The 25406-nt window shown below is 39.2% G+C and overlaps 1 protein-coding gene across 2 annotated transcripts; it reads left to right on the top strand.

Annotated features, from left to right (window-relative positions):
• Positions 1–4385: 4385 nt before the first annotated feature.
• On the top strand, positions 4386–19568 carry Larp7 (La related protein 7). 2 transcript variants are annotated; one of them, XM_069313396.1, is made up of 2 exons: positions 4386–4638; positions 12790–19568. In XM_069313396.1, the coding sequence occupies exon 2, from the start codon at positions 12843–12845 to the stop codon at positions 14523–14525; it is 1683 nt and encodes a 560-aa protein (XP_069169497.1). In that variant the 5' UTR covers positions 4386–4638; positions 12790–12842; the 3' UTR covers positions 14526–19568. The 2 variants fall into 2 exon arrangements, with proteins under 2 accessions (XP_069169497.1, XP_045603322.1); XM_045747366.2 differs by lacking the exon at positions 4386–4638 and adding an exon at positions 11383–11460.
• Positions 19569–25406: the final 5838 nt, after the last annotated feature.

The raw sequence follows: 25406 nt of genomic DNA on the forward strand, positions 1-25406 counted from the left end.
ATTATTATTGTCGTTATTATGTTGAACTCAAATTCTGCTAAATGTACCTATTAATACTTTTACTTATTGCTTAGATTAAGGATCTCCTGAAACGCTATGCGTGTTAATGGCTTTGCAAGAATTTAAGAACGCCAATGTTAGGTAGTATCACAACCCAATGTACCTTCTTGTATAATGATAAGTGAAATAAAAATAAAATAAATGTGACAATGTCTGATCACGAAGGAAAATGGGCAGGAAATTCCTTAAGTGCTTTGGTATTAATCAATGCATCTTCAGAAGGATGAATTTTACAAGTTAGTGGTGGTGATAAATAATAATATATTTATGCAGCTTCCCTAAACCATTTACGAAAGTATACGCATACACTAGCTAAGGCTATCTTTTATACGCTTCCTAAGACTAGCTTATACACTAGCTAAGACTAGCTTATGTACCTGAATTTACCTGAGAGTCACTAACACTCTAGTGGCCTCAATGAGGACAGGAAGCCGGTGATTTGTCAAAGGTCCCCCATTTGTTCTGATGATTTTTTCAATCTGGATTTTAAAGCTCAGCAGAGTTGAGCATGGATGTAGCGGGCTCAGCAGTTTTTCCAGTTACGACTTCAGCGGGTAGGCGGTTCCATGGGTTTGCAACCTTGTAATTGAAAAAGCATTTCCTGTTTTCAGTCCTACACCTTGACTTGTTGAGTTTGAAACCGTTGTTCCTTGTTTTCGTTACATCTGACCTTTTGAAGAAGTTGTCCGAATCAATATAAAGGACTTTATGATTGATTGATTGATGAAGATTAAGCCACCCAATAGGTGGCATGGGCATGAATAGCCCGTAAGTGGTGGCCCTTTTGAGCCATTACCAGTATCAAAAGATGATACTGGAGATCTGTGGAGGCGCAACTGCACCCTGCGTGACGGGAGATGTCTCCCGGACCAAATGGTGAAGGACTTTATGTTGATCCGGACAATTTATATTATATTTTATCAATATAAAAGACAAGGGCCATGATGAGGGTTCGAACATATGTCCGAGAGGATTCCAGACGCGCCTTAATTGACTGTGCTACGACATGGTTAAAGAGAATTTCAACCGGGAGTTCAACTTACCTCATAGTTGGCGCGTCTGGGATCCTCTCGGACGTAGGCTCGAACCCTCATCACGGCCCTTTTGGATTTGTTCATTTGATGCACCACGCTATTGTGATTTCTGTGTGTAACAAAGGACTTGTAATGTACGCGTACATGTACGTATTTGGTTGATTAGACACACAAAGTTTAGTGGTTTTGATATTTATTTATTATACAGTCATGGTTACAGCAGTCGGTTTGCTGGCAGTGTAGTGAAGTGTTGTAGTAGTTGAGGTGAAACCTGGAGCAGGACAGAGAGTCGAGTAAGGCCGGGATAGAGAGCTCGGATGCAGAGTGAGAGTCATAGAGCGTGGCGCTCTGAATGCAGGTGGAGTCGAAGAGCTCGAGTGCGGGACGAGAGCATGGATGCGGCCGGAGTCTGGCTGTCTGCTCTGTGTCGGGACTGAAACATTTTATGAGGGTAGGAACGGGACTCGTTGAGTGTTACATTGTTGTTGGTGAATGTTGAAGATGTGGGGTATCTCTCAAGCTTCTGTACTGAACCACATTTAGAGTTTAAACTGATGATGATTTGTTTTTGCCAATTCAATTAAAGACCATAGGGCTGGTCAGACCAGTGAATTGATGGAGTACATATGTCGCTCACAGCTGAGTGCTACAGGAGTTAGCAGGACTGTCGGCGGGCTAGCCGGCCTAGTGGGAGATGTCCGGGTGTTAAAAGAGGATTGGTTTGTAATTCCAGTTCCCCGATGTTGGTAGTCTGGTCGAATTTCCTTCTTCAAGGTGTCATAGTCGCAGAGGTGATCGAGGCGTTCTTGAGAGACGACCGTGCGAAGGATCCGTCCGCTTCCCGGCACTTGTATTTCCAGTAGTCGTTATGGATTATTGAGTTATGCTGTCCGTCCTCCTTAGGAAGTGCGCGGCCACGTCGGATATACCCGGAGAAGGCAGTATGGGAACCTGTCTGCCTGGTTGGTGCCGGTGCGGGTTCTGGGGAAAGAGATGGTGCCTGGGCGGCCGCATGCGGAGCTGGAGAGCCGGTGACATGGACTAAAGCATCGGAGTCGGTCGAGTCTTCGGAATCGGCCTCGTCGTCCTGGTCAGCTGTTCTGGGGGCTGCAGCCGTCCTTGTCAGTGGGGCAAGCTTGGAGACTGCGGAGTCGCTGTGGCCGGACAGTGAGGACTCCCTGAGGGTCGGCTATGCCCCACATGTTTTGTCAATATTAAAAAGCATTTTCCAGTCTTTTGACCATTTGTGGAGTGTATGTAGATCTCTTTGTAGGGCTCCAATATCATTATCATTTCCCACTTTACCATATATATCTTTGTGTCATCTGCAAATTTGATGATGTGGTTTGCAATATTCTCATCTATGTCATTGATGTATATGACAAAAAAGGCTTGGCCCCATAATAAATCCCTGAAGTGAATTGTGGGGTTCAGTCCCTGAGCCCATTATGTGCCTCTGTAACCCTTTCCACTACCGCCCACAAGATGGGTATGGGGTGCATAATAAATGAACTAAACTAAGTACCCCACTCACCACATTTCTCCAGTCAGATTCAGACCCATTTAGTACGACCCTCTGATTTCTTTATTTCAACCATTGTTTTATCCATTCTAGTATTCTATCATTTATTTCATGGGCCTGTAATTTCCTTGCCAGTCATTCATGTGGTACCTTGTCAAAGGCTTTAGCAAAATCCATGTATACTACCTCATCCGGAAGTCCCTTTTCTGTGTAGCTGGTTACCGTTTCCAAAAACGTGAGTTTGTAAGGCAGGATCTATTTTTTAACAAACTCATGTTGTGTCGATTTTACAAGATTGCTCGCTGAAAGATGGAGAATGATTTCCTCCCTTATGATTTTCACCATTAGCTTGCAGATGTGTGATGTCAAGCTGATTGGACGGTAATTTTCTGCTGAGCTCTTTCTGCCTTTTTTTTGTTTTAAATAGGGGGTAACATTTGCATATTTCCAATCTAGGGGGGACTATCCCTTGGTCCAGAGATTTTGTGAGAAGTAATTTCAGCGGTAGGCATAGTGCTGTTAGTTCCTTTATAACTTTGGATTGGACTCCATCCACATCTGGGGCTTTCAAGTCTTTTAGTTTACCTGAGTTTACCTGAGAGCCACTAACACTAGTGGCCTCGACGAGAACAATGCCAATGTTCTTCTTGATTATGTCGCTTGTTATAGGTATTACCATAAATTCATTCTCTTCACCTTCAAACATTTGTGTGGATGATGGATGTCTTCTAACCTTTCTAGTGTGAACACTGATGTAAAATATTCATTCAGAATGTTTGCTGCCCTTTTATCTTCCATTATAACTTTGTTAGTTTTATCTTTTAAGAGTCCTGCCGAATCCTTTGTTTTTATTTTAGTTCTTATATAGGCATAAAACGATCTTTGATGTTTTTTTATTTTGGGGGCAAGTTTCCTTTTGTAGTTTTTTTGGCTCATTTGATTTCTTGGGTGGCCGAGTTTAGTGCCCTTTCGTATATCTCATAATCAATATTGTCCATTGTGGATTTGTACGTTCTCCAGTGGTTCCGCTTGGTTGTCAATGCCCGTTTTACGACCTGTGTAATCCAACTAGTTCCCTTTCCTTTATTTCTCTTTATTTTGCACATATTTGAACGAGTTCCGTGATGACCGTGAAATTTTACCACGATGCTTCCACGTCGAGCTCCCCAATTAGCTTACATAATATACTTGCTACAGACTTCAGCTACAGACCATGTAAACTACAGGTGGATGTAGTTTACATGGACTTTGTAAGACATTTGACAAGGTACCACATGAAAGACCTTTTCTTACAATGTACCTGTTAATATTTTTTTCAATTTTGCTAGAAATTCGGGCAAGCCCGAATAAGCTCGGGCAAGATATACATATTGGAGAGTATGTCCCAGTTTTCGTTCACACAGTTTACAATTGGGAGGTTGACCATTGGGGGGGATTCATTACCTGCAGCCACCTGCCATAAATTTCAATATCCCAGTCTACGTCTGACAATTACAACCTCACAGTCATGGCCGCAGCCCTTGACGGCCATGACTGAAATTGAGATTGAAATAAGTTTATTGAGGTAAAATACACACAATGGGATGAGGTAGATCCAGCTACCTCATCCCTTTGTGTTCTCTAAATCCCTAAATTTGTGATCCCTTTATGATCCCTAAATTTCAATTCCAATTTCTGTCATGGCCGTCAAGGGCTTCAGGAGGGAGGGTATAGGGGGGGAGGGGGTTCCTCCCTGCCATCTGTTGGTCGCCTCCACAACTATTGTAAACAAACTCGGTTGTTAACTAGATGTTATATTAATACTGAGATATACGAGAGGAATGCACCTGGAATAGATAGCTAAATATCTAAATATTTCAAAAGAAGTTTCAGGTCTTTGTTAAGCGTGAGGTGTGAGGAGGAAGCGGAGGAAGGCATCATAGAGGAGCAGCCAGAGATATGAGTGTCTTGGACCAATTGGCTACAGCCGATCCTCTCCTGGCCAGATTCATTGAGGGAGAAACACAGAAACAGCGCTTTCAGGTAAATGACATGTCAGTTATCTATGATGAGCGAGACTGGCCAGAACAATATTTGGAGTGGAAGGCGAGGTTCTCGTGTTTGGAGGCTGAGGTTCTCGTGTTTGGAGGCTGAGGTTCTCGTGTTTGGAGGCTGAGGTTCTCGTGTTTGGAGGCTGAGGTTCTCGTGTTTGGAGGCTGAGGTTCTCGTGTTTGGAGGCTGAGGTTCTCGTGTTTGGAGGCTGAGGTTCTCGTGTTTGGAGGCTGAGGTTCTCGTGTTTGGAGGCTGAGGTTCTCGTGTTTGGAGGCTGAGGTTCTCGTGTTTGGAGGCTGAGGTTCTCGTGTTTGGAGGCTGAGGTTCTCGTGTTTGGAGGCTGAGGTTCTCGTGTTTGGAGGCTGAGGTTCTCGTGTTTGGAGGCTGAGGTTCTCAAGGTTGGAGGCTGAGGTTCTCAAGGTTGGAGGCTGAGGTTCTCAAGGTTGGTCTGGAGGGATTGGGGCTTGTGAGGAGTGGAGACATCTTTGGTGATGCTTGTGTGAGTGGGGTCTACTGAACGTTTTACCCATCTACGTCATCGCTACTCTAAACACTCCTATCTAACCTAATGAAAAATAATAGATACCATTTTATATATGATACACAGTATAATATATGAAGCCATAGAATTATTAAGGTCAAACACACTATATTTACAAGCTAAGATCACTCAGATGTGCTGTTTGGTATAGCAGGTACATGGTGGACTTGTGTAAGCTAGCCGGGGCAGGCCTATAGCCTGCCCCGGAGTCCTGTGTGGGGTTTAGTCCCCCCATACCTTGAGGTGCTTCCAGGGCTTAGCGTTCCCGCGGCCCGGTCGTCGACCAGGCCTCCATACAGTTACAGTAGTTGTGTTAGTCCCCCACACTGCCCCGGGCAGTGTGGGGGACTAACCCATCTCTGAGCAAGTGCAGTGCTTTATGCGAATTCCACGGTGGAATCATCCGAGCGATGTAATCCTTGGGTAACGTAGAGATGGTTCAGTTGGGTTCGTTAATTGTGTACTCCATACCTAACCTGTGGGTAGTGGTGCATTCCAGATACACCTTTCTACCGCCTAGGGATTTCCAACATAGTTGGAAACTGGCCAAGACATGGGGCACTTTTATTTGGATACTGAAATGTGCAACATTTAATAGTATCAAGCTGCTTCATTGCACTTTCAAGCAGTATTTTCTAAAAAGATCCCCAAAGGCAACCCGATTATGTCAAGTGACATTATTCACCTTGCACAGCATGTGTATAAAAAAAGAAATTTAGGTTATGTTTAGAGTAGCAATTCTCTGTTCGAGAATTGCTACAGACAGAGAATTTAAACAGAGAATAGAGTTCTCTGGAGTCTTTTAGGAGCCCTGATTGTTCAACCTGACCTCTTACAGAACACTACATTGCTTTTTATGCTATTGATCCCACTAAAAATGGGGCAGTGCTTTAGGGAAATTAAAATCTTCATAGTACTGTAATAGTTCTGTAATTTAAATTCTGGTAACCAAAATCTTGGGTAATCCGAATAATTTTGAATGTAATTTTTTTTTTTACTGAAAAACTATAATAAAAATTTAGGTTACTAAGAGTTTTACCGAACTAACACTCAAATAAATTAGATTTTTTTTTTTTTTTTTACTTTCCAGGTAAAAATTTGGTTAACTCAAATGTCCATCTACCTCAAATGGCAGTGGGCCCCATATGCAGTAATATGGGTTATCAGGTGTAGACATTATTGATGCTTCATGGGTCTAATGATTTTTGCCCCAGTTAGTTACATGGGTTGCCTAGGCTCTGATGCTTCTGGTTAGGCAAAACTGGTTAAAACTGATTAGGATAGCTGGGCGGGGGGACTAGGGCTCCCCCAGAAGGGAGCCGAGCGGACAGCACACTGGACTTGTGATCCTGTGGTCCTGGGTTCGATCCCAGGTGCCGGCGAGAAACAATGGGCAAAGTTTCTTTCACCCTATGCCCCTGTTACCGAGCAGTAAAATAGGTACCTGGGTGTTAGTCACCTGTCACGGGCTGCTTCCTGGGGGTGGAGGCCTGGTCGAGGACCGGGCCGCGGGGACACTTAAGCCCCGAAATCATCTCAAGATAACCCCTTCTCCCTCTTGAGGAGGGGGGTGCTGCGCAGACAGCGGCGTGTGATATCATGCTCATATGCTCGTTTCTTTTTTGGGAGTTCTATCCACTTGTTCGGCTTTTGGTAGCAATTTTCACCAGAATAGGGGTTTGTTTTGGGACGCTTGCCTTTCTGGGTGCCTGACCCGGTCGATGGCAGACATAGAATGCTTCCAACCACACGGGGGTTTCTATAGGCCATTGCTCCCCATGCCTCTCTGAGGAGGCTAGGTTCTGGCTCGTGGTCCCTGGTAGGCCCACAGAACTCCATACACATGAATGATACCAAAGTCTGACATTAGCATATCAGCCTGGATAAGCTTCGGGGAGCCTCCGGGTCTTGCCCAGAAAATGGCATTTCATTACATTCAACGCTGGTTTTTGGGATAAAACTAATTATTAATTTTTTTATTATATGCTATTGTGATAGCTGAGAGTCATAGACATGATTTCAGTTGACATTTGTGTTTGTTAATTTTTGACCATTTTGGAAAATTTTTGACACGTACTTTAATAAAGTATTTTTTCTCCCTTCCTATTTATGCTACGATGCTGAGACTTAGATCAGATGAAACCCTTTATATACAACTAGTCAAAAAAGTTTGATTGAAATCGAACTAGTTTTCATTTATTCCATATTTTTTTAAATTTGGGAACCCATGCCCCCTTAATGTTGTTTTTCTCTCGGAATAGCATATGATCTTCATTTTCATCAAATTAGAATATAGGTTTTCAGTATAGTTTACTGTAAAAAAAAAAATCGTCAATAAGGCATTTGAAATATGCGGCAAATTTAGACCAAAAAAAATATAACTCCAAATGTATAAAGTTTATGAAAAATCCATTCTGAAGGGATTGTAGAACAGACAGCTGAGCACACAATGTCAAAATACTAGTAGTGAGAATTGGTTAAAAATTGGAATTTTAGAAGTCACTCAAAAATGAAACTAGTTTCAGAGATAATTGAAGTTGAAGTTATCGACAATGAATAAAGGTAATTTTAATTCGTTAATTTAATTGTATGTTTTAATAAACATTGTTTGGCATTCATACTCGAATATGTGTTAAGTTGTAGGGCAATATATGTTGAAATGAAGTCAAGAAAAAATAACTAAACAAACACAAAATCATATAGGTATAATTATAACAATTATGATGTTAATTGTTAACAATCAAAATATAGGAATAATTATAACAATTATAATGATTTAGGGGGGGATATTTAGGGTATACTTTACATAAGTGAAAAAGCCCTAATATGGTCCCTAATCACCAAAAGAACCTAAAGAGACAAAGAAAATAGTTTGAAATAAAAGAAAAAATCAGCCAAAAAAAAAAATTAAGTCCCAAGTTTTGCAAGTTGTGACTGACTTATTTGTTGACCAATTTATAGTTAAGGAAATATATGCATTCTCCAGGATGTAAGGGTTACAACAAAATCAGATAATAGACAAAGGAGAAAAAACTAAAATCTAAAAAAAAAAATTTACCCTACAAAATTTGTTTTTGGGACATTGATGAAAGTAACATACTGTATATTAACATTGGACAATGTATTTATATGATATATAACAAAATAGAGCATAATAACATAGTTACTCATTATTATTTGTTATTATGTATTACTCAGCAATGATATAAAGGCACCAACTGCATATCCACTTTGTGGACACTTCTTACTACTATTCTTCTTCTTTGAGCAACGGACAGGTGCTTGCATCTCTTTATTATGGCATTATCCTTCAGTTCCAGTTATTAGGAACTGTTCTTATCAACTAAACATTCTTATTTTTTAAAAGTTTATCTAAAATAAATTTCTGAAAATATTTTGATAAAAGTTTCACGACACTGCAGCCAATTTGGAGATTTCACATTTTTAAGTTATTTTTTACATAATTCAAATATTTTTCGCTACCAGGCCCCCAATGTGCACGGTCTAAGGTTAATGATGAGGAACTTAGTAGTTATTTTAGTCTATTGGCTAATAAAGAAAATGACCCATGTCTTGCGTGATCTATGTTCTCAACAGGAATGAGGATGCTGGGCACCGGAGTGCCTCGCCAGGGTCTCCATGGGAGCACAGCTGTCAGGTCTATAAACTAACCAATAGCAGCAAGGCACAGGTGCAAGATCTAATGGTACTGTATAGACATACAGTGGTACCTCTTTACGAACTTTTCGGGTTACGAGCCCAATTTGTTCGGAAAATTTGAATTGGGTTACGAACTTTACCTCGGAATATGAGTTTGTTGATACACGTACGGCCAACCAAGCACATGGTGGCACGGCGATCGCACCTCAGTTTACCAGTGCCTTGCGCCCAGTGAATATCCCACCTGAATTCTTCAAGGATTTTCAGGTTTTTTCTTCGGATTTTTGGCTATTTGAGCATAAGTTATTATATATCTCGCCATGGGTCCCAAGAAAGCTAGTGATAAGGTTCAAGGCAAGAAATCATATGTGAGAATGACCATAGAGAAAAAACGAGATCATTCATAAACGTGAAAATGGTACGTGTTGTTGAACTAGCTAGGCAGTATAACAAATCTTCAGGGGGAAGGAGGAGTAGGCAGTAGAGGATGTCCCTTCCTCATTAAGAAAATGTGTGCAGTATGGGAAGAACTGCAAAGTTTTGCTGAAAAGAATCACCCAGATTAAGCTTTAGCAGGCCGCTGCATTGATCTTATTAACACTTTCGCGCTCTCGGCGCTCAAAAAAAAACAATACCCCAGATGCTTTCGGCACTTCGCGCGCCTACGCGGTAAGACCGAAAAAGTGTACACTCTTTTGACTGTCCTGACAATAATTGAAGGCGCACGTATTTAAATTTGGTATCACTGTGTTCGCAATGAAATTGTCTATAAGAGCATACCTATAAAATGCCGCCCAAGCATAAGGAGTATCAACACCAAATAAAAAACTATGCAGATCACTCGCCGAGAGCGCCAAATAGCAACAAAATGTTTCCACTCTCTTAATGGTTGCGAAGCCTACAGTTGTCCTACATCGCTAATTTTGGTATCATTGGAATCGCAATAAAATTCTCTACACGGACATATGCATATGAATGTTTAATATAGGTAATTGCCCACCCACAAGAGTGTGTGAAGTGGAGAGTAGTTAGCCGCGAGCGCACTGGCGAAAACACAGGGGGGAAATCATGCTTGGAAAGTTTATACGTTTCCTGACCCTACTTTTCTATGTACGTATTTCTTTTTTATACCAATGTGTTCGCAATAAAATTTTCTATAAGATGAAATGTATAACATTTGTACAAAGCATGTGTAAGAGAAGCGCCAAATATAGAACCACGTCGCTCAGTATGCGTTCGCGGCAGAAACGAACGCATTGTTTTCGTTCGTTTGATGTTTGTCATGTTTATACTTGTTGAAACATTTTATAATTTGTATGACAGTGATTGCAGTAAAATTCCCTACACAGACATATACATAACACATACAAATATTTCCCACGTGTTGGATATATCAACGGCTAAAGGGAACCCACTGCCACACGCTCGCCACACCCCCAAACATACTTTGTGTATTTTTTTTTTTACTCATAGAAGTTTATGTGATATAATATTCATTCTGGTACCAAAAAAATCGCAAATAAATTCTCTACAAAACGTATATAATCTGAGAGTATCCCCATCCATTTCGGTTAAAAAATGGAATTTATAGAAATATTTTTTCGATGGACGAGAAAAGTAGGCTGTTATGCGGAATCGTAAGAAAAAACGGCGACGAGTTATCTCTAATCTAAAGCGCGAAAGTGTTAATGACAATGTGATGTCTCACTACAGACAAGTGTTGCAAAGAAGAGAAAAAAAATCTTAATGAAAAACAATGAGAAAATCATACAGTGAGCCAGAAGCAGGTCCTAGTGGTATGCAAGCAAAACATGCCAGTGTGTGTACCCCAGAGAAGTCATCACTGCCTGATGTTATAATAATAATAATAATAATAATAATAATAATAATAATAATAATAATAATAATATTTTATTTAGGTAAGGTACATACAATAAATTTTTACAAAGATTGGTTGACTTATAGGTAGAGCTAGTACATACAATGCCTAAAGCCACTATTACGCAAAGCGTTTCGGGCATGATAAACTTAAATGACAAGCTTAATACTAATTGAGCATAATGAGTAGATGAAAACAAGAAATCAAAACATAGATGAAAAAGCAGCACAAATACAAATATGTCGACAAACAGCGCTCTTTAAAGAAAAACAGACATTGGTTGAAAATAGAAGGGTAAGGTAGGTTACAGGGAATTTATTAGGTATAGCTTCGTTTTTAACTTAAACTGGTTGAGAGAGGTACAGTCTTTAACATGGTCGGGAAGGTCATTCCACATTCTGGGCCCCTTGATTTGTAGAGCATTTCTAGTTTGATTAAGTCGTACTCTAGGAATATCAAAACTGTATTTATTTCTGGTGTGGTGCTCATGGGTTCTGTTACAACCTTCTATGAAGCTTTTGAGATCAGGATTGGCATTATAGTTTAGCGTTTTATATATGTATAATACACATGAGAGAATGTGCAGAGACTTAATGTCTAACATATTCAGAGATTTGAGTAGGGGTACCGAGTGATGTTATAATGGAAGGGGACTTCCCTTCCAAACAGTAATACCTCTCCTCCTCCCCCCTCCTCACTGTCTTCCATATGCCAACAGGAGTCATCAGTAAAGGTATGTAATAACTTGTATGTACTTTTGTAGTGAAGATTTGGATGAATTGGGTAAAAAATTTACTTTGAAGTGAAGTTTTTGGGAGTCGGGAACGGATTAATTCATTCCCATTATTTCTTATGGGGAAATTTTCTTCGGTTTACGAATTTTCAGGTTACGAACTCTCCAGGAACGGATTAAATTTGTAAACTGAGATGCCCCTGTACACTTGATGGCTAGGGAAGTGACATTATGAATGTCACGTTCACCCCCGTGACAGCTGTAAGTTTACCCTCTTGCCACAAGCTTTCTCCTCCCAGCTGGCTGGAGTCTCTTGCAATGGCTACGCCATTCACAATGGTGGGTGCTCTGGGTCCCACTTTCAATGGCGGGAATGCTTAACTCATCCTATCTAATCGTCCACTGGACACCCAATGGCTATCATGTCATCACCAATCTTGTTAGCAATGTGGGCTTTCAATTGATACCAAACATGCTGAACTTAAATCCAGTCATAAGGAAAATAGGATTAGTGAAATGACTTTGTGCACTTGTGCACCCAAAGGCAGATTTCTCATCAGCCGTGGGAAACCTAAGAAACCATTCTCTCACACTATACAACTCGACTGACCTTTTGTTTACTTAGTAAGAAAAGAGTAATGAACAATAATTTTTTTTATTTTTCAGTGTACTGTACTGTACTGTAGTTACAAATGGGTTATTCACAGAATTCTTTTCTCTCGTATTTTTCCGTATTTAACTTGATTAGGTTTTATTTTGCAAAGACAATAAAACTACAAATGGGACTCCCTATCTTACCTGTTGTGGTCAGCACTATAGAGTCACAGCCAATAGGTCTGGTTCAATTCCCATGGCAAGACAGAATCATTTTGGCAAATTTTTCTTTCACCTTATGTTTTTTTTTTCCAGCTTGACCTATGTACCAGGAGTCTGGCAACTGTTGTAGGTTGCATCCTGGGGAAAGTCAGTAGTTTCTGTTCCCATTGTAATAGGAACAAAATACATTTTATTTTTTAAAGCTATACTTTTGAAACTGAAGTAGCATAATAAGAACAACGTAGGAATTTTATAAGCTGTATTCAAGTAACAGATCCCCATTGTCTTGTACAGCACGTATATAAAATAGTACGGCACCCAATTATTTAAATCTGATGTACTGTACTGCATTTACAATCTATTAAAATTGGCAGGATACTACAGTAGTAATAATTTCAAGAGTAAATTTTTTCATGAACTTTACCACTGTATATACAGGTATCTTAAGATTTTGTTTTAAGAAGTTGCGCAGTGACAGCGCATATTGACAGCATCATTATTTCTTGTCTACAGTTGCCGTAGAAGAACCAGAAAGGAAAATACATAAAAGGATTGGTCCAGTATCTATGATGGAAGGAACTGTAGTGGACTGCACAAACATGGAGGATACCAACACGTCATCAGAGGAGGTTGTTGGAGAGAAAAAGTCCCAGAAAGATTCAAGAAAACGCAAGAAGCACCTAATCCACCAAATTACAGCACAAATGGAATTTTACTTTAGCTCTGCTAACATTACTAAAGATCGCTTTATGGCAAGTCTAATTAAAGATGGCCCATACGTTAATCTAGACACATTTTTCAAGTTCAATCGAATTCGTTCCCTAACAACTGATATAAATTTGCTAAGAAAGGCTGTCAGTAAATCATCATTGTTGGAACTCTCTGAAGATGGGCTTAAAGTAAAAAGAAAATTTGAAGTTGAAGTAAAGGATAATGAAATGGAATGTACCATATATATCGAGAACATTCCAGCTCATAGTGATCATAGTTGGATTCGAGAAGTGCTAGCTCAATATGGAACTATAGATTACATATCCCTTCCACGTTATCGTCGCTCGGGCAAACCCAAAGGCTTTGCGTTTGTTGAGTTTAAAACTCCTCAAATGGCCAACTCTGCATTAGAAGCATTTGGGGCTTTAGAGTGTAGAATTCCAGTAACAATCGATCCTTCCGAATTGCTGAGTATCAAATCGTATGAGGGTAATGTGGAAGAGGAGCAGTTGAACACAAATGAACAGGGGACACCAAACAAATTCATTTGCTCTTTAGATCTAAAGCAAAATGCACATAAAATTAGTGATGATAAAGATACAGCCTTTAAAATGAAGACAGAAGTAGAAGAGAGGAAAATTGAAGTTGATGATAGAATGGGGGAAGATGTTAATAGAAAGAGAAAGGAAGTGGAGGACAAATTTGAAGAAAATGACTCTGAACCTAATATTCATTCTGCCAAAAAAACAAAGTTAGATGATGCCATTAATAAATCTGCTTCAGTTACTTGTACTGAAAGTGGTGAAGTAATGGAAGAGGGGTTGTCTTTAGGTAGCAAAAAGAAGAAAAAGAAACGTAAACGTAATAAGAAAGAAAAGGAAGAAATAGTGGAGAGTATTTATTTAAGGGTAATGTCAAAGGAGGATTGGAAGGGGCTGAGAAATCAGTATCTAAATATGCAACGAGAGAATATGAAATCTTTAAAGAGGCAACTGCAAGAGAGATCAAATATGCAGTGTGATTATTCAGAATATTGTAATCCAAATTTCATTAAAATACCAGAGAAATGGGATCGAAGAGAGAATACAGCCAGCAGTGTATCTAATGAGAATCAGAATTCAAAGCCACAGTTTATTCCAAATGCAATAATAAAAATAAGCTTTGAAGAACCACCACAAGACCCAAAAAAACTGAGAGAGACTATACGTGAAGGGGGCAGTGGTGGCGTGGCGTATGTGGATGTTAGTGCTACAGAAAGAGATGTTTTTGTTAGGTTTTTGTCTGAGGATGCAGCTTCAGCATACAAAAAGTCTGGGTGTTGGAGTCGTATGGAAGTTTTATCTGGGACAGAGGAGGAAGAGTACTGGAATCGCATTATTAGTTGTTGGTCTCAATTAAGAGGGCGGAAAAACAAACAAACTGGGAAAGGTACACTTGGCTATTCTAATCAAGTACGGGGCAGAGAAAAGCTACTCCAAAAAGCCTTCAGAGAGGCACAGAATACCAAATTGAATTCACATATTGTTTTTGAAGATTAATTGAAGTACTATAGTACAGTACTTCAATTAACTTAGCACTGTACCAAAATTACATTTGGATCTTGTTTAAATGTGATCATGGTATTGGTTAATTAAAGATTTAAATTAGATTTAAATTTTAGCTACTAAACTTAGTCATATTTCCATAAAATGATTACTTAATGTAGAAGTAATGTACAGATTCTCACTGCAGTATAATAAAGGTACAGTACTAAACACATGCCTTTTTATTTAATGCTGTTTTGTTTAAAAAATTTGGATATACTGTATGGTACAGTACTGTACTGTAATTTTTTTATATATAGTGGAACCTCGATTAACAAATTTAATCCGTTCCGGCACTGAGCTTGTCATGTGAAATGCTCGTCTTTCAAAACAAATTTCTCCATTTAAAATATTGGAAATAAAAATAATCCATTCCACCACCGAAAAACATCAATATGATTTTTTATTTTTTAAATAATGGAGCAGCCTACCTGACATACACTGAATGAACCTTTGACATTTTTCTTTTTTCAACCTTGCTCACTTATTTTTATTTTTTATTTTTTTATGGCAAAAGGTTTGTTCAGTGTTTGTCAGGTAGGCTGCTCCATTATGACAATCTTTCTTTGTTTCAAATGTGTTCAATTTGTTTTGAATTTTTCATCCATTTATTAATAATGGAGCAGCGTACGTAACACACACTGAACGAACCTTTATGACATTTGTTCTTTTTTTAATTTTTTTTTAAGTTTTTGTTGTTTATTCTACAAAAAAATACAATGCTTTGCAACATCACAGCAGTCACCCCTTTACATCCCAGCATCATTAGCATCTTTAAGTAAAAAAAATTATTTGCATCGTCAGAGTGCACGAGAAGCAGCGGGAACACACCATGTGGTTTTCTCGTTAATCAAACTTGCCAATCGAGACAAATTGTCGGCGATCGGCGCGATCGTTATTCAAAATGCTCATAAATTGAGGCGCTCGTCACTCGAGGTTCCACTGTATATACTGTACTGTATTTGTTAATAACAATACTCTAAGTATTTTATCTGAACACCTATTATTCGGATTTGCCAGCTGTTTTGATTTAGTCATGAATGTCCTATTAAAAGAAATACAGCTATTACTGTATCTGCATGTTTGAGCTCTAGATTCAGCCACTTGCTGACATTCTTGTCTATATGGCGTTACTTAAATGTGGAATAAATTGCCAGATAAATGTTGAGTGACTTGACATCCTACTACTGTACTGGGTCTAGAGCCCAACCTTTATTTATTTTATTATTATTATTATTATTATTATTATTATTATTATTAAGTAATAGTCTTCTCACAGACATAGTAGCATAGGATAAAACCCACAATTATGCATTTGTGAATTTTATGAAAAGAAGTCACAGTCTTTTGCACTCCTGAGTGCTTTAGCAAGGTCTGAATATGTGGTTAGGATGAGATTTGCATCTTGGTGACTAATGCCTTAGTCGTTGATAAGTCCCATAAGTCGCCCCCCTAACCACATACTGTACTCAGATCTTAACAAAGCACCCAGAAAAGTGTGAAAGACTTAGTGTACATCTTAACACTATCGCTAGCTTTGGACATCACTCGCGTCCACTTTTTTTCTCTCGAGTCCTACCCTTGGACTGCATTCGCGTCCAATACAAAAATATTTGTATAAAATTTATTTTTTATCCGATTGACTTCGGGATACAGTAGTTTCAAAATACGCTCCATTAGAGTGCGCACAATTTGATCCCAAAAAGAAAGATGTAATCCAAAATGTGATGTCAGAACACTTGAAAGATTATAAATACGTTTTTGGTCAAAATTTTAAAATATTTGTTAAAATTCTATTTATTGTGCTATTATTATGGGACTAGTTTTAAAATGCGCACTTTTACATTGTGAACAATTTGATACCAAAATGAAAGATGTAACACAAAAATTTGTCAGAATACTGGAAAGATATAAATAATTTTGTGATGATGAGTATTCAAAAATAAAATATTTGTTAAAATTCCAGTTATTGTTCTATTATTGTGGGACTAGTTTTAAAATACGAGCCTTTATATTGCGAACAATTTAATGCCAAAACAAGCGATGTAACACGATAATTGATGTTATCAAACTGAACAAGTATACACATTAGGTTGTGGATGTGATAATTGATTCTCGTTCACGGGTAACTTGAGGCTTTGCTATTTGTAGTCATGCTGGGCTTTTGGACAATATATGCATATACACCTGCAGGGAATTTAATTGCGAACACAATGATACCAAAATGAACGACGTAGCATGAGAATTAAAGCGAAAAATCTGAAACGAGTATACACATTTTACTGATTTTGTGTGCTCACGGGTAACTTGCCAATTTTAGGCTTTGTTGAGGGGAGTCGAGCTTGGCTGTTGGACCTTATATGCATATACATTTGTAGGGAGTTGTATTGTTAACACAATGATACCAAAACGAGCGACGTAGCACGAGAATTAAGGTGAGAAATCTGAAACGAGTATACACATTTAGTGTCGCCGAGCGCTCGCCCGCACCGCCAAGGCTACTTCATGCATACGCGCGGAGCACTCGCCCAAGGCGCAATACTGTTAACATAAATTTCACAAATATATAATTGTGGTTTTTTATCCTAAAAAAAAATAATGCAGTAACTACAAGATGGCATTCATGCCTGTTCTAGCACTTCTCAAACATGCAATCTGCCACCACATGGCAACCTCGTCATTTTGATGTCTTAAATGTGTAGGAGCTTAATTCTCCAGAATTGCATTTTATAACAAAAAATTTAATAAATGTCTGCTTTGTCAACTATGGATATTTTTTCTGTATAGTATTTTTGAAGATAGTACTGTTAAAGGTTACAGATTTAGTATCCAAATACGGATTTATCCTGTGTTGAGAATGAATGTTTACTATAGAAAGTTATTTATGGATCGGAGCTTATCCTGTAGGCTGCTAATCTTGCCCTGCATTAAAAAAAACTTTCCGATTTTTATTTTGTTTAAGATCGAGGTGAAGACAGGTGTATATATTTAAGAGGCCTAATGCTGTACCGTATAGATTTTACACCAGAGGCAAGTGCATCCTTTGGAGTTTAGGCAAAAAATTTCTTAATGGAAATTGCATAGGCATACATTAAATTTACTAAGTGTAATGTTTTGTTTTGCAGTTAAATATGTATACTAAAATAAGGTTGATTGAAATATTATTGGAAATCTTTAATTATTTTTCAATACTGCCATTAAAAGAAGAAAAATGCAGCTCATTTAAGCATCAAAACTTGAAACCACTCTTAGACATCCTGTATATGACTGTTCTGTAATTATACATGTACACACCATGCAGTAATCTTGATTTGTTGAAATAAGCTATTGTAAGTGTATTGTATTTTATTAACCCTTAACTAGTTCTCCTAATGAAGTCCTTCATTATGCTGCATAAAACTACAAATAGTTTACAAAACTTATGTGTAAACATTTGTCATTTCAAGCATAGGAAGTAATCTCGGATAGTAATTGGAGCTGTTTAAAGAGTTAATCATTAATAAAGGAAGATCTGTTATCTGTTGTTTCTGCTAGTTTGTTTCTTTACTTATAAAACCAAGACAAGCAAACTTAACTGTGTATATATTGTGTGATTAGTTGTGCAGGAACATTATATAGGTTCTCCGTTTTGCCCTTGTATACAAATGCTGCAGTCTGGTACTGTAGTTATTTTTCCTTAATTGTACTTTATTTTTCCTTACGGTAAAGAGGGAAATTTCTGTGAAGGTATCTATTTTAAAAAATTCCATATGGATCTGTAATTTTTTATATTTTACAGAGTGAATATCCAATTTGTAAAGATTTGCTATTTTCCACTGTTAGTAAGCATCATGGAAAACTAGTACCACTGTATTTAAGCTAGTTATCCATGTCAGTTTCTTGGATGTTTACTAAACTGTCTAGTACTGCCTGGTAATATTACTCTTGATTGCTGGATCAGTTAGGCTGTTGGAGCTTTCAACTCGGTCTGATGTAGATGCTGTAGCCATACTTATTAGAGGTGTCTAACATAAATGTATAGTTTATCTAGATGAGATTCCACATTTTTGTTCATCAGTGTTGTAACAATCACTCCCCAACAGGCCTCTTGTCTCCCTTCCTATCTTGTTCTTCCTAAGTCGCGGATACAATTTTTGCTTAATCCTTCTCCTGCCTACACTTGCACAAATTCTTTTGCTAATACTAATATCTTGTTTATACTCCAAGCCCAACACTACAATGCAAACTCACTTTACTCCAAGAGAAAGGTAACAGACCTCTCAGAAATAATAAAAGATGCAAGTACAGTTTCTCTAACATTCTCGGTGACTGCCTCAAGCTAACCAAATTACTGCATCATATATATATATAAAGGATCCTAAAATCTATGGCTGCCTTAAAAATTCTTTCTTTTCCCATACTTATCCTTACTGTAGCATCCTATTGTATCAGCCCTTGTACATGTAACCTACTACCTGTGTCCCAGCCCTTGCCATGCTCTCCATATTATACAATAAGTGATGATAAACATTTACAGTACTTATGCCAATAAGCATTTACAGTAATTTATGCCAACATTATAATGGCATACTGCCAATGTACCAATGAACTGCATATCTATGATTTTCTTAGCTGTTACCATTATTTTCTCCAGTATTGTGTAATTAGCTTGCTACCCTCCCCTAATATTAACTCTCCTCAATTATCATCCCTTATTATATTTATATGTACTTTTAAGTTTCACCCATATACTAACTACAGTATAAGAAACATTTGTTTCTAACTTTGAAGTATTAACCTGAGATCTATTATACAAACTCACTGCAAGTAACCTGAAATCTATTCAAAACTTTTAAAAGCAATGCTGTAATATAATGCACTAAACTCGCCTTTAAAACTTGCCCATAATTTGTGAGGACTTTGCTAAACGTACATTTTGCCATGATCCTATTATGTGTACACTACATCAACTCTGTAATATAACTTCATATTTGCTTTTGCAAATAAAGTTGTTTATGATAGCATTTATCCATTCATCCTGATTTTACATGAATAAGTGAATTTTAAATTCCTCCATGGGCACAATACTTTTTTTTAACGATATGTGGATAAAGTAAGCATTAACATATGCATATACATATATAAAACACTCTGGTGCTCTAAATATCCTGAACACCAAGTGGTATCTTGTCGGTGCTTCTAACCAATTTTTTGAGGACCAAACCACACATCAGACGATTGAGAAGTTAAGACATTTTGATCCATCCTTGACCATTATAAAGTCGTGTGTGGTCCAGGATGGTCCAGGACAGGCCAAAATGTCGTAATTTCTCCATTTTCTGATGTGTCGTTATTATTGTGACTCATTGTCAACCAAGTTTTTGTTTCTGAAGATCAAGTTGGCTCTCACTTACTGATCCAACATTGTTCTTTTTTGTAACATTACAACCATTTTTCTAATGGTTTCTTACAATTTGTCACCTCTGATCAGACCACTCCAATTGGAGATGGTGTCACCGTGGAGAATTATATCCATGACTCCCTCATCAACTTAGTTGTTTAGGTCCAGGGCAGATCAGACTAGACCTTCATCATTTTGTTATCATATGTGACACCCTTTCTGGCATCTGACTCCATTGTGTTTCAGTTTGTCATAAACACATTAGAAATTGTGCTGGACTTGTGTCACACTGAGTTCTTAGTGTCTGCCATCCTTTCAGAAAATTGGGAACATAATGATTTTAAATAAACAAATTCCCTTAATATAGATTTAAACTCTCCTTCTGTTGGCCTTTAATTTGAGTGAGCCATACTTAAATGCACAATTCTCTCTTGGGTCACAACTGATGAATTTACTGGCTCTGTTAATCTGGAGGGCAGTTGAGTGTGGTTTATGAAACCTTGTTTATGGCAAAGTGTGAGAGCTAAACAAAGTGTAGCTAACCTTTTATATCAATTTAAAAGTTAACGGGAATAATGCAGTGGTGAGGTTAAAGATTCATGGAGCAGACAAAGCTCCATCTTTATCCCCAACAGTTTTACATTTTTTGTGGTGGGGGTGTTCTTAAACTCCATAGTGTAACGGGTGCCAGCCTTTAACCTCACTGGTTAAATACTGGTCGTTATGAAGTAAATCTACAGACCACAGTTCTGTGTAATCTTCATATCAACTCCTCGAGATCTAAAATGTTCGATCGTTTAGATATCATGACCCGAGGACACTGTACCCTTCTATGCTACACTGCAAACCTCTGAAATGCTGCCACCACCTGCTACCCACTGAGTAATCCCCCCAATTGACGGTGAAGCAGGATACCGTCAATTAGGCATAAACCCTGAAGGAACACCCAGTTAACAAATCTTATCCCTAATTTTCTGATAAGTGTGGAATTAAATCGAAGTACAAAGGGATTATCTGAGGTATTAAATAACTGCTTGCAGGCTTGCAGAGGGTGCTTAGTCTCAAGCATGGGGCTTGAGCCCAACAGCAATGTAAAATAATCGGGGGAAAATTTCACTAAACGCCATAAAATTCTAAAAATTTATTAAATCAAAGATTATAAAATAAAAATAAAAATTAATACGCCTTATCTGAACACTTCCTAAACTGAATATATTCCTAACTGAGGAAATGACTACAAAAAGTAATGTGGATTCTACACTGTAGTAACTCGGACAGAACCTTAAATACCACAGCTAAGCCAGTTGTTCAGCCATGCCTCAGGAGGAGGAGATGTTGACCCCCAGGATGTCTCAACCCACACTGACCTTAGCCTGCTCTCTCAAGCTGTGAGACTGCCCTAGGCTAGTTGCCAAATTAATTTTTGAAGATTACTAACTAAACTCCTGTACTCATCACTTTAAGGTGACTTATTATCCAAAACAATTGGGAAATATCTAGACACGTGAGCCAGGTTAATTATACAATATTCAATAGCACTTGCATTTCACTAATTTACATGAATTAACAAGCAAGCTGGTAGGTACAAATTTTCCAGTAACGAGATTCTTCTTACATATATTCATATTCTTACTGAAGTCAAATGTTTCTTTGATAACATACGAGACTAATTCTTTATTCCCAATTGACGTTAATTTTAACACAAGTACTTAACCACGATTGATTATTCCTACTAATTCTTTAAAATTAATATCTAAAATTAATATCTGAATTATTCTCCTAGTTTGATGACTCGACACAGGATGCATGTGGTGCTGCTGTTTTCTACATAAGAGCTATAATCCCTTTAGGAGGGATGACCCTAGCCTGTCAGGTCAACTACCCACTCGCTCCATATTTTTATGAAAGGTGTATCCTCCCTTCTTATGAACACCAACTTTTAATATTAGATCTGTGGATTTTCTATATTAAGTCCTACTGTTACGATAGGAATGGTTAAAATTAATTCCAGTATCTTGGAGATGGAAATAAATAGCATGGTGATACTATCCTTGGCAATTTAGAATGCAAAGGACATTCCATAATCTATGTTGATGTCTACTGTACTGGAAAGACTATTATCTGATCGTGATTATACAGTCTCACCAGCACAAATATTTTCCCTAGCCCTTGAACAGATTAGATTGATCACTTCATGTTTTTAACCATGATAACTCCAGAATCGATGAGAAACAAATACAGTACTTACATTGATACTGCTATGTACTTGTATTACCAGAGACATTGACAGAGAGATAATGAAAATGGAGCATAAGTATAACAAGGCTCAGGCACGTTAAAGGGGAATTCTTTTTGGCAGCAACTGTATGATGGCTTGGCTGGCTTTCTGCCTATTCCATCCCTCATGTTGATTGATTTGCTGTTGGTGTTTTCTTCATTCATTCTTCTTGATTCACTGGTTGCTGCCTATACTGCCATGTTTCTTTAAGCCTCGACTCTCACTCTGATGTTGAGGGTGAAGTGAATGTGTCCTTCCTTTCTCTAGCTGTCGGGGCATTCTTTGACCGTAGTCCATTTTGTACTGTCCTTTGGTTGCAATGTAGCATTTTACTACACTTCTCAGGCTTCCATGGGGTAATTCGGTCCAGCCACAAGATTCTTCAATCTAGGGATGTGTGATTGTTTGCTTTTCTGGGGAGGAAAGCCCCTTGTGGTTCTCTGAAGCTACTATCTCAGATAGTGTGCCATACTACTGGGGCCCCATTAGTCATGGAGTTATATTGCCTACCTATGGCATCAGAATCCATTCCCCACACAGGCATAAAGGGAGCATTGGCATTTATTTACAGTATAAAGGTATTCATTTATACCTCTATTGAGAAAAGCACCTAGAAAGTCAGTGAAACCAAAGAAACAACTGCCTAGCTTCAAACTAGACTTGCAATCTTGAGAACCACCTAAAGAACTCAAACTCAAACATGACGATCGAAATTTTAATGAAACTAGTGCAAGCTCTTGCTCAACATCCACCCCCTCCCCCTTCCCCACTCATTTAGGGGGAGGAGGAAGGCAGCCTGCAGTCAGCCGGGTGCTCCACCCTCAGTTTTATTCTGATGGTAGTGTGTACTGGGTTGTCTTTGTTGCTTTCACCCTGATGATTTGCTTTCAGCCATTGTTTTCTGCCTTTGTGGCTGTTCGTATACACACTGGTGCAGCATGAGCCAAGAGTTTAGAACACTTGGAGCTAAATGTGCTTAGGATTCTCTTCTCTGTGTGCTAACTAGTGCTGCCCTTGCGCTGCATTCAGGCCCTCCCCCCCTGGAAACTCTTGTGGGTTTTGTAGTACTATGGATATTCACTACCCCATCCTCCCCTGAACCTGCTCTCACTTCATGCGAGTTTGAGGTACATCACCAGTACCATGTGCTGATGATCAGTCATTCTGCCTCTGCCTTGCTGCCTGTTGGGTTGGGGACACCTTCGACCCATAGTCATATGGGGTTTGCTCCCATCATGTTGCTTTCTTATTCTGACCCAATGAGGTTAGAACTTTTTAGGCAGTGACCATTCTGTATGTTAGGTTTGCTAGGTTGCAGCAGTCTGGGTTATGTGCCCATTTGGATGCTCAGGAGCTGCCCTGGTTGACATATAGGGACCTGAAATTCGAGATGTTGGTTAATTTGACCTTGGCTCCATCTGCACCTCCCCTCCACTTGGGCTGGACGGTACAATGATGGTCTCATTTCATGCAGGTCGGCTTTCAATCCCCAACCGTCGAAGTGGTTGAGCACCATTCCTTTTCCCTGTCCCATCCCAAATTCTTATCCTGATCCCTTCCAAGTGCCTATTTACAGTAGTCATAATGGCTTGGTGCTTTTCCTTGATAATTCACCCTCTGATCCTCCCCTCCTGCTGCCAGCCCCAAAGTGTTTGAGGGTTTTGGGTTTGGGGCAGGGCTTAGCTCAGGATGTGGCTTGGTTTTCTTCAGGTTGCCTTTTGTGAATCGGATGCGAAGGGAATTGAGCCTACCAGTCCCTCCGAGGCTCCTGATTCATTATTTCAGGCAGACCCTTCCTTCTTTGAAACCGCTCCCTTAGACTGCTTCTGCTTGTCGGCTCATTCAGGACCTGTGTGTTCAGGGTGGTTGTTCTCGCTCTTTGAGGCAGTCTGGTAGGGCTGGGGTGGCACCTGTTGTTGGTTGGGGTAGACCTTCTGTGGAGCCAGAAGCTGGGTTGCATGCGCTTCCCTCGGCCGGTCATTCTTCATCTGGCCAGCACCATGCTCGCTCTATTTGGAAGGCGGCCTCTCACGGTTCATGCCAGCCCTTTTGCGGTTTGCCCCATTGATAGGCAGTAAGGGGGGGTGGGTACAGCTTGCTTAGTTTGCCAGTACCTAGTCCTACAATTCAAGGGCTTTTCAGGTAATTTTCTTTAGTCTGCGGTAGAGTTCGTCAGTCTGTCCTCCCTCTGGGGGTTTGGGTTTTTCCAGGAAAGCTTCCTCTCCTCGCCTGTCAGATCATCTTGGAGTGAGCGACTTTGGATGTAATAAATCCACCCTTAGGATTTAGGTGATCCAAGCGATTCCTGTGGGGGGGGGGGGGGGTCCCACGTCATCATAGATAGTTTCTCTCTCTCACATCCCTTTTCCATGGAGTTGTCCATCCAAGACGTTTTCTTGTTTTGTTTGCAAGGCATTTAGTTGCTCCAAGGTGGACCTCTTGAGATTGACATGGAACCGGCTTTGCCTTTTCCTGCAGATTGGCCTGGTGGCACACCATGCTGGTTCGTTCTTCTCTACCTTTCTAAGCCTCTGTTATTCTGTCAAGAGTTCCACCATTTATGTGGTGCACTGGTGGTTGTTTTAAAAATAATTTGTTTTGTCGGAACAGGCAGTCAGTGTATATTTACATGTTAGGTTTATATCGAGGTCTTCTCCCGCCACTCCCTCCCAGGTCGAACTACTAACCCTTTCCAAGATGCAACTCCACAACATGCTAACTCCTGGTTACCTATTTATCGTTGGGTAAAACAGTGGCATTAGCTGATAGGAAATGAGCCCAACCATTTCTGTTTTACCCAGGATTAAAACCCAGAATTCCTGATTGCGAGTAGAGAACAAAATCGACTGTACTGTACTCCCACCTGAATCTTCTTCGTGGCAACAGTATGAAGTGTCCTGGTGCTCCTTTCACCTTTTCATCCTTTTCCTGGCATTCGGCACAGATACTCCCTTGGTGCTGTTTCACATAAGGAAATGAAGATTACCTTTACATAAGGTATTGAAACTAGGTGGAGGGAACAGGAGGCCAGACACAGGATACCAAATGGGAGATGAAGTCCTCCACGAAACAGAGAAAGATCTAGGAGTCAAGATCACACTGAACCTGTCTCCTGAAGCCCACATCAAAAGAATATCATTTGGGGCATTTGTGAGGCAAGCTAACATCTGAACCATCT

The sequence above is a fragment of the Procambarus clarkii genome, chromosome 7 (assembly GCF_040958095.1).
Source record: "Procambarus clarkii isolate CNS0578487 chromosome 7, FALCON_Pclarkii_2.0, whole genome shotgun sequence".
Taxonomy (NCBI): domain Eukaryota; kingdom Metazoa; phylum Arthropoda; class Malacostraca; order Decapoda; family Cambaridae; genus Procambarus; species Procambarus clarkii.